Source organism: Camellia sinensis, chromosome 15, assembly GCF_055761805.1.
Source record: "Camellia sinensis isolate YWXY chromosome 15, ASM5576180v1, whole genome shotgun sequence".
NCBI lineage: Eukaryota > Viridiplantae > Streptophyta > Magnoliopsida > Ericales > Theaceae > Camellia > Camellia sinensis.
In genome coordinates this window covers 20,454,689-20,465,115 of record NC_138975.1, presented here as the reverse complement: position 1 = coordinate 20,465,115, position 10,427 = coordinate 20,454,689, and the positions used below count along the sequence as shown (strand labels likewise).

Sequence of the window (10,427 nt, the reverse complement as noted above, 5' to 3'; positions counted from 1 at the left end):
CAAGCATTATGAAGTTTAAAAAATGCCAAAAATATTCAAATTTAAACACATAAAGGATGTTTGGGAAAAAGGCTGAGCTAAAATAATCCACTAAAAGACAAACTGGGCTAAAATAGCCAATAAGATAATGTCACATCTAACTCACAATTATTTCACATTTTTTTTCACAACCATCAAATTAACTATAAAAACAAGCCAACCAACTTTCCAAACGCAACTATTTTAACCAAGTTAAAATAAGCAAAAAGTCAAATAACCAACTTCCCAAACAAGGCCATATTTTTCTACATTTTTATTGTTGGGATGATTACTCAGCATAACATAACAGGGCACAACTCTTTCATAAGCGGTACTGATGATTTCTGAAATGAAAAAGATAATAAGAAAATAGCCAAACAAAAAATAACTCCCTACAAATAGTTTCATAAATAAGAACTTAGAGCTGAAAAATGTCCCAAATAACCTATAAATGAGTCTAAAAAACATAATAAGACCGCCCAAATTTACACCACCCCCATAACCAGACAGCAATTGAGAACTACTCAAGCAGCTGCAGCACCAAAAAGGCTCCAGTCATTGACCTTGAAACTAGAGACTGCAAATTTAAAAACCTCAGCCATTGGCATACATCCTGATTGTGCAGCCGGTACAGCCAGACCAGCACCGACTGCGCTTGCGCTTTCACTCAAAGGGCTGCAGCCACATTAGCAAAACAAATGATATAGTGTCAGGAAAATTCCCCCAGTAACAATATTATTATTAGACTAAGGTGTCATTTGATAACATTTAAGCTTTGTTTGTTTTGAATAAAAATATTTTACAAAACAATTTTATACAAAATATAACTTTTCTTTCTATTTTTGGTGTTTGGCTAATGTTTGTAAAATTATTTTTTAATACTCAGATTACCAACATCCTATCAAGGATCACATGCAAAGTTCTAGTTTCAACATCCAAAGGGGTGGTCCGTCTCCGTAGCAGTGAGTCGAGCAAGTAAGCCAAAAATGACTTACCGAATTATAAAAGGAAAGTCGTTTTGGGGCTTTTGACACAAGTTTTTTTTGTAAAAAAAAAAAATATTTTACTTACTTTTATGTCTAACCAAACAATGTAAAATGAGTTCCGTCGAAACAAATGGAGCCTTACAGTTTACTATTTTTTGTCTACAGGAAACATTGAATATGTTTGTGTTTACTTTTGATAAAAAAGCAACAAAAAGATATGTTTGATAGACATGTTTTAAAATTTTGTTTTGAAAACAAATGAGAGGGGCGGCCTGCAGGGAAGTCAGAGATAGTGGCCAAAGGTCATTGTCAACTGCCAGAGGTAGTTTTTGCCTGTTGGAAATGCTGGCCGAAAGTGGTTTCCAGCAAAAGATGGTTGTTGCCAGTGGGAGGTGGTTGTCGAAGAAGGTCCCCGGAGACAGTGGCCGGAGGTTGTGGTGGTCAGTGGCTGAAGGGGGTGAGAGAAGAAGGAAGAAATGAAAGCTTTTTTTCTAAACGAGTGAAAGCACAGCTTTTTTTGTGGTTATAAGAATTTGGATGGGCAACAAGTGAAAGTGTCACAGAAAATCTTTCAAGATAACTCCTCTAATCTCCAACATATTGAGACAGCAAGCTATAACTGAGACCTGCCTGCCACATATGTTGTGTCCATCTACTTGCATGAAGATGTCCTTGCTTAGAAGTGTATGTGCAGGACAGTTAAATTGCTTGAACAGGGTGAATGTTCATACTCCAAAGAATTTTGAACTCTGTTGCTATAAAACAGGAATGGTTTCCTCTAGTGTATCTCAATGAGGAACCGTTAAACAAAAAGATGGAACAACTGACAAAAGCCAAATTATTAATCCTAGATGATACTTACCTTATTAAGATGGGTTCATATGCAGTGATTAGTACATCGGTGCCAACTTCCTTGAGGCGCAAATTTGCCAAATACACCTGCAGGAATCAATATTTCAAACTTTATTTGGCAATTTGAAACAAATAACCAGCAGTAGAGATAAAAAAAATACCAACTTACCCTAACTGTATTTTGAGCTTCTCTTCCTTGACGTCCCTTAGAGATGGCCTAAGCATGAATGGTAAAGAGGTTGGTAAATATCAATTAAAACAGGCCAAATGCATCTTTGAATTGAGTCCATTCTCAACAAGATACTATCAACTAAAACTAGTCATTACTATCGATGATGAGTCAAAGGCCACTAAGTTGCTCATGAGTTTTACAAGCGTGCACATACATGTTTCTTATCCCACTTATCACAAAGTAATTGACTCTAAAACAGTCATTCAAATGAATTAAATATTTATTCTAATAACCCTACTATGGTTTAGCTGGTAGAGATGTTCTAATTAGTAATACACATAATACAATCAGCGTTACCCGAAAAACCTAATACCATAGTGATTTAAGTTTTGTGTTCCAAAATATGGCACACTTTCGTTCCAAAACCGAGAATTTAGCGATCCAAAATAATCCCAAAAATTTTCCTATAAATTTTCATAAAAGTTTCGTATAGGAGGAAAAAAAATCAAATATAATACATTAAAATCTAGAAAGAATTGAATTTTTACATGACCAAAATGTAAAACAACTGGACCATAATGCTTCTAGAATTGTGTTTTTACATGATTAGTTTATAACTATATTTTATTAGATGTCCAACTATTAAAATATAATTGCTATCATATTTAGTAGTCGCATAAATTTAAGTAGAGTGATGTTAAAACCTATCATCACCTACTACACCTACCACCACCTACTACCACTTACTACACACCTACCACTACCACCTACTACCACCTACTCTACTACATCTCCTATATAAGGAGCCCCTCACCATTTGTAATATACAACAATCAATCAATCAATAATACATAAATTCTTACTTGGTATCAGAGCTATAGGTTAAAGATCTTGGTGTTCTTCACCTTCCGGCGGGCGGCAACCTTGCCTTGACCGCCCGCCGGATCTCAACCAATTCAAACCTCCCTCTCCCTCTCGGCACCTCACTATGTTGTCAATACCAGACGGCTTCCCATGGATTATTTTTTCACCTTCAAAAGCCCATTTGTTCACCAATTCCAGCTCATTTTCTCCAAACATTAACCAACCTTGATGACCAAAATCAAGATTCACAGATTCCGACAAAGCAAGCAGGGCAGCTGAGACTGACACACAGAATGCTGCAGACGAACCCAAGCCAGAGCCAAGTGGGAGCTCAGAAGTGATAACAACCTTTGCAGGTTTATACCCTTGGATGGAGATGTATAGCCAGAGAAATGCTGAAACTCCAGCAGCAAGTGTAGTATTTGCCTCTAGAATATTTTGTTCTTCGACTAGAGCAGCAATTAATTTCATTGCCTCTGGTGAGCACGATGCAGGTGATGAGGGAATTTGACTACCCAACTTATTTACAACACCGCTGCCGCTGCTGCCTTGAGCCACCAGCTCACGCTTTCACTAGCCTCTTCATCTAAGTCATAGTCTGAAACTGTTACAGCCATGATAAATGGTAAGGTCATGGGTCCGTCCTCCTCGGCGACTCCACCTCCATGGTCACCACAGGACCTCCGTCCCCTGCTTCAGTCTCTGCTTTGCTCATCTCTTTGCCTTTGTCGATAAGAGCCGTGATCTGAGCCCTAAGCTCTTTGGCCTCCTCTGGGAGCTGCGCATGGCGGAGCCGAACCCGAGAGCCAGCTTCATCAATCAAGTCAATTGCTTTATCAGGCAGGAAGCGGTCACTAATGTACTGGTATGACAGTTGAGCTGCAGAAACTAATGCCTCATCTGTATAACGAAGCTTGTGGTGTATCTCGTATCTCTCTATCTCTCACAGAGCTTCATACACACACACCCATTCTTCTTTTATTTATTTAATCAGACCCACCAAATTTGTTTCACCCTCATTATCACATCCATACACACCCGTATCATGTTGTCTTCCACTTTCTTTTATTTATCATTTTAAAATACACCCTTATCATGTTGTTCCCGACTTTCTTTATTTTATATATATATATACATCTTAAAATAATGAATCATCAAACCCACAATCCTTTTTTTAATCAACCCACTCCCTCACTTTCTTTAAACCCCTCTTTCCCTCACATGGGCTTGTCCCCTCTCTCTCCTCCGTTTGATTTCAAAATCCATTATTTTTATTTATTTTCTTCAAACCACTTTCCTTATCTTTCATTTTGATTTCAAATATATTTTTATTATTTCTTTCTTTATTTTTCTTTCACATTATTTTTAATCTTTTTCAAATTCCATTCATACCATATAGCTTTGCACACACAAAAAAAATAAAAATAAATAAAAACTTTACAAATTTGCACAACCCCCATATTTTATTCATCTCCGGAATCAACCCCGATCACAATTTTACAAAAAAAAAAAAACACAAACAAACAAACAAAAACAACACAACCACCTCCACAGGCGGGATTTTTCTTCTCTACTCTGCCGCCGGTCTTTTCTTCTTGCCTCCGTCCTGAGCAGCCCTTGACGGTGTTGCCTCCATGTTTCCCACTCCACTGGGCACGATCACTACTCCCTGCTCCTCCACTGCAGCATATGGCGAACCTCCAAATCGGAACATCACGGTGGCCTTCCGCTTCAGCTCCTTATTTTCCGCCTTTAGCACACTTATCTCTGCTCGCGCATCCTTATACATGCGTTGGAGCAGAGCTAGCTGGGCGTTTAACTGCTGCACCTCATTTGTCCTACTCTGCAGCCGGTGCGACAGGTTTGTGACCGTCGTCATGGTCTCCACACATGACTTCAAAGTATACTGATTGGCCTCAATATCAGTTTGCACCGCCATTTTTTGCTCCACCGACCGCATCGGAAAGTTCAACGGAGCAAAACCAGAGGTGCTTGGTTAAGGTTCACTGGCCACCGCACCAGTTATCTCTCTTGTTGACTCGTTGAGGTCTGGAAAGAGCGTGAGCAGACCACGAAAGAGGAGGCCATGTTCTGGGTAGCTGGACGGGAAGAAGAGGCCATGTTTTTTGGGTTGCTAAGTGTTTCAGAGAAGCAACGATTACCGATTGGTACTATCAGACAGGGTAGGTTACAGAGTGTTTACAGAGTATTTCAGAATGCAAATGTTCGGCGGTTTCAGACTGGTTTGCACAGCCTCCGCCTCAACCTTGGTTAAATAGCCAAGGTAAACACGCGCATCGCGCGCCACTTGACGCCAGATGACAAAACGGGCGCGCAAGCCAATGTTGTGACGCGCCTCGCCATCATGTCCGGCACATCTTTTTATGACTTGGGCTCGCCTTTTGATGACACGCCTTTTTATGGATTGGGCACGCCTTTTGATGGCACGCCTTTTGAAAGATTGGGCACACCTTTTGAGGGTGCGACTTTTTATGGGTCCGACAAGACTCTATACACTGTCCCGACATTGATTCCGGTTAGTTTCTACAAGGGTCCGACAAAACTCTATAAACTGTCCCGACATTGATTCCGGTTAGCTCCTTCATGGGTCCGACAAGACTCTGTAAACTGTCCCGACATTGATTCCGGTTAGCTCCTTCATGGGTCCGACAAGACTCTGTAAACTGTCCCGACATTGATTCCGGTTAGTTTCTACAAGGGTCCAGCAAGACTCCGTAAACTGTCACAACAACTGTCACAGCATTGTCTGCTACAACGGTCCGACATGACCCCATAAACTGTCTTCTACATCGGTCCAACACGAGCCAGTGTCTTCTACATCGGTCTGCCATAACCATACAGTCTTCTACAACGGTCTGACACGACCATACAGTGTCTCCTATCCATTTTTTATTTTTCAGATTATTTTCTTGTTTTGTTACTCTCTCCAAACTCAAGTTGGTTAGTTCCTATCCCCCTTGAGTTTGCGGGGGGCTGTTAAAACCTATCATCACCTACTACACCTACTACCACCTACTGCACACCTACCACTACCACCTACTACCACCTACTCTACTACATCTCCTATATAAGGAGCCCCTCACCATTTGTAATATACAACAATCAATCAATCAATAATACATAAATTCTTACTAGTGATCTATACAACCTGAACGATCCACGTTCCAGGTAAAAAATCATAAATGGTGCAACTATTATATGATTGCACTGGCAAAGTAAGAAGCCTACAGGGAAGATTAGAACAGTAAGCAGCTTGACAAGTATTTTTGCCATCACATATACATTTACAAGTCCCAATTAGAATAATCAAGCCCTAGAGCAACTGCTTTTTCATCCTTCCAAAGTCACTGAAACTTCAAATTCTCTTACACAATAGCACTAGGCAATATTAATTCAATAGGTCACCACCATAACCAATGGCATGCAACATTTAGAACCACCTGAGATACATATAACAAAAGCATAATAAATTCATCGAAAGCAACATCACTTTGTGTAATTAATATGCCATTTTTTACCATCTGGCCAACTGCAGTAGTAACAACTGCAGGGATGTTTCTGAAACGCAACCCATCAGCCTCAATCACTGCAGACTGCTCAATTATCTGAAATAACAAAATGAAAGGATAGTTAAATACAAAGTGTATATCATAGAAACTAAAACAAACAAAACACAAAGTTGCAAAAACACCTAAAAAATTTACAGTCAATTCTTTGCAGAAATCATCAGTACCACTTTTGAAAGAGTAATACCCTATTAAGTTATGCTAAGTAATCATCCCAACAACAAAAGATTCTCAAGAAAGTGCCAAAACCAGAAACTTAAAGATCATTAGTGCTTCCTTTTCTAAGACAGACAGTTAATTGTAATGTTGCGATTTTTGGAAACTAATAAGAAAGCTTATTACAAATAGGAAAGAGAATAGAATGAACAATGGACCACATGTTCAATAACAAAGACATTTATTTTTAAGAATTTTTTTAAAAAAAAATAAAAACTTATAATTGGCAAGAGCCAAAAGTCATCCAACTATCATAAGACTCCACAATGTCATCGCGTTGACATGAATTTGACAATTCCGTCATGTCAAACATCCTTTTGGCAAGCATAAGAATCTATATGCACGATTCAGCATCTGAAAACAAAACACAGAGATTCATAGAATTTCTCTAGACTCATAAAAGTGAGTAAGGTAAGGGCAATTTTACCATTCTGGTTCTATTTATGTAACATGACAGTCTCCCAACTTCATCTTCCTCCATCCTACTCTATATGTCTCCTATCTCATACCACTCACTCTTTGTACAAAATCTTTAAATGGTCACTCTACCACCACACCTTCAAATGCCAGCAAACAGAAAGGGAAAAAATAAATTAGCCACTTGACTCTATTACACATGACCAAGTGTTAAAGTTACAAATAATATTTCAAACTGTTTTTCCCAGTAGCCCATACAATATGCCAATACCAGGGATATATTTGTCTAACACTACTCAATAATAATATACACTCTCAACGCCACCGTGCTCCATTTTTCAATAGATTAAATATGGAATCCCTTACTCATACAAATACAACGATGCAAAGCCAAAAAAAATTATCTAGATACCACATTTTCATAATAAGCCCTGAAAAATAAAATGTGAATGTTGATTTAGTTACCATGACTTCCTCAGCGTCTTGTTCTCTGGCAAGGTCTTGAAGAAACCAGGTGGCACTTCCATTGTCAGCAACTTCAAGTTTCAGATCTAAAAGTTCAAATATCAGACTCTCATCACGTGCAGGGTCCGCAAAAACCTCCTTCAAACAAGCAATGAATTATTACAACATGAAGTCAGTCAACAATTGAGATCCAAAAAAAGTGATAATGAAACTGAAACAGACAGAGCATCATATGAACAAAACAAATTGGAGAACTATTAAAAGAAAAATGCATCAATAACCTGGTGATCAGGGACTTGTCGAATGTTGCTCACATCCTGCAAGTCCAAGGCAAGTTCATCAGTAAATGGCCTTGTCTAGTGTTCAAATATTAATGAACCCTTAGATATGTATACATAGATATAAGAACTAACCTGAAATCGAAGAGGGAATGTGCTGGCTATTGCGCCACCAAACAAGGGACGCTCGGCATGGTAATCTTCTGCCATTTTTAGCAATGTTTAGACCCAATAGCGCACTTTTCCCAACTAGAATCAAAACAACACGCCCATCAAAACCAATTACACATTCATGCACTCAAGACATTTATGAAAGTCATACTTGTTTTGTGTTGCACAAAATCGGACAAATCGAATTGTTGATTTCTAAAATTTTGGTGAATTTAAAGTACTTACCTGTGAAGCATAGAAAGCAGAGCAAATAGCGGGGGCAAAGAAGAAATCAAAGTTCTCAATTTTACTTTATTTTTAACTGTCAGATTTTAATTAGGAACCAACAAACATTTCAATTAGGCACAATGTCAAGTTGAGACATGTCAAGTGGAATTCACGTGTAAGCTTTGTGTTTTGATTGGTATAGATGTTGTTGGTATATTTGTTAGTATCCAATGCTGGCTCTAAGTTCTTGGGGGGCTTAGGTGAAAAATCACAAAAACAAAAACAAAAAACAAAAAAACCTTCGTGGGTAAAATGATAAGTACCTGAAATTTTTTTTTTTTCATTAACATGATTTCATTATCGACTGAATCTGAGCTCTTTCTTTGTTTGTTGCCACTAAAAAAATTATCAAGAGCTCCAACTCAAGATTGAATTAATTTTTTTACTTTCTTTTTTTTTTATATATACTTTTTTTCATATCAAGAACTATACTTTCTAGGAAACATGATTATATATAATCAACCGAAATTGAAGATAAATTTAACCCATAGAGATTATCTGAAATTTAATAGGAATTCAACCCAAAATCCAACAGCCCGCAGAAATTTATGAACAAAAGCATGACAAAATTTAAATTAAACAGAAATTTTTAAAAAAGTATGGCACCAAAATTATATTAAAAAATAGGTTAAACCCCAGAAAAAGAAAAAATTAAAAAAAAAAAGAAAGGAAAAAGAGAAATGAATCAGTAGTGAAGATCAAACAGAGAGAGAACTCACCGGACAGGGAAGATCGTCGATTGCTTCGTCGCCCATTCACGGTTCGTTTCCAATGCACAAGCAAGAGACCACTCCCAATACTCTGCAAAATGTATCGGTCACTGAAAAGGAAGTTCAGTGCTAACTGACTAAGCAGGTTTGCTTTTTAATTTTTTGATTTTTTTGATTATTTTAATTTAGATTAAAAAATTTAGTTTGTGAGGGATTTTTTGGTTTTTTAATTTTTTTTTATGAGAAAATAGTATAATGATTATGGATTAAATGTGATGTTTTATTTATTATGATTAAAATAATCTATTTTATTTTTTGTAACTGTTTTAGCCCCAAAATCACTCGCCAAACAGCACCTAAGGCTTCTATTATTTGCAATTTTTACCGAATGCAATTTTATAATTCTTGATCCCCAAATTTTGTTTTTGAGAACAAGCTTTTTAAAGTCATTTTTTTGCTAAAATATGTTATTTTAGTAATTTTTTTTGATTTTTTATAAAAAAATGTGTAAAAAAAATAAAAAGAATGATATGAAAATATATAGGGTTTTTTTTTTTAAGCTCCCTAATACTAACAATTTTCTGCATAAAGGACATTAAAAGATGTAATACTGCCTCAGGTCCCTAACCAAAGTACCCGCGCATTTTATCAATTTCTTGGACCAAAATACCCTACGTCTGTTCGTCTTCAAATGAGTTGATTTTTTTGACCTGTCCACTGGATATTCTCCTTTGTGATGCTGGTACTGGTGTTGGGTATTTTCCGGCGAGTACGAAAACAAATTCAGCAAAACAAAAGCACTAAGTTTGGCAAATTTGATTTTCTGGGTAAACAAACAGAGTGGAGTGGAGTTGATAGATGTATATATATATATATACATATATATATATACACAATCTGTTGCTTACTGTCTTGACTAGTATATATATGGTAATTAATCAATTAAGACCATTTCCAACCATAATCAAACAGTCACTTTTAGTTATCTTATCTATGGTTGCAAACATATATATATATATATATGATACATACATATATATATATATACAATGTCAGCATATATATATATATCCAGTGTTGAATATAACATCTTCAAGTTCAAAATTTCTCTGAGTGTTGAATATAACGTCTTTTGATTTTTTGGGTTTAGTAGAATTGGAGTTGTTTCTGGAAAAGCAATATTTGGACCCCTACTTGAAGAATATTGGAAAAAGAAGCTTGAGGAAGAGGCAGTAGTAGAGGAAGGCTTAAAGTGATCCAGAGAAATTTGAATTTTCTCTGGATTCAACCCAGAGAAATTCATACCATTAAGTTTAAAGAAAATCTATCACAAACTCATAGAAGAACTATTAATTTGTTTGTGCAGGAAATTGTGATTGAATCAGCAGCAGCAAAACCAATGACAAATTGATCAAATTAGAGTT

General features: G+C 36.9%; 1 protein-coding gene across 1 annotated transcript; it reads right to left on the bottom strand.

The window, feature by feature from the left end:
- Window positions 1-261: 261 nt before the first annotated feature.
- Window positions 262-9,390, bottom strand: LOC114296997 (uncharacterized). The gene is made up of 9 exons (XM_082907796.1): window positions 9,360-9,390; window positions 9,013-9,140; window positions 7,991-8,104; window positions 7,859-7,894; window positions 7,578-7,715; window positions 6,432-6,518; window positions 2,026-2,073; window positions 1,867-1,943; window positions 262-693 (listed from the first exon to the last, which is right to left on the bottom strand). The coding sequence occupies exons 3-9, from the start codon at window positions 8,063-8,065 to the stop codon at window positions 543-545; spliced, it is 612 nt and encodes a 203-aa protein (XP_082763922.1). The 5' UTR covers window positions 8,066-8,104; window positions 9,013-9,140; window positions 9,360-9,390; the 3' UTR covers window positions 262-542.
- Between the last annotated feature and the right edge of the window lie 1,037 nt (window positions 9,391-10,427).

Coding starts and splice junctions, on each gene's coding strand:
- LOC114296997 (XM_082907796.1), bottom strand. CDS start 8,065: ATGGCAGAAGATTACCATGCCGAGCGTCCCTTGTTTGGTGGCGCAATA. Junction 2,074..6,431: donor CTACTGCAGTTGGCCAGATG/GTAAAAAATGGC, acceptor ATTCATGCTTAG/GCCATCTCTAAGGGACGTCA. Junction 694..1,866: donor TATGAACCCATCTTAATAAG/GTAAGTATCATC, acceptor ATGTGGCTGCAG/CCCTTTGAGTGAAAGCGCAA.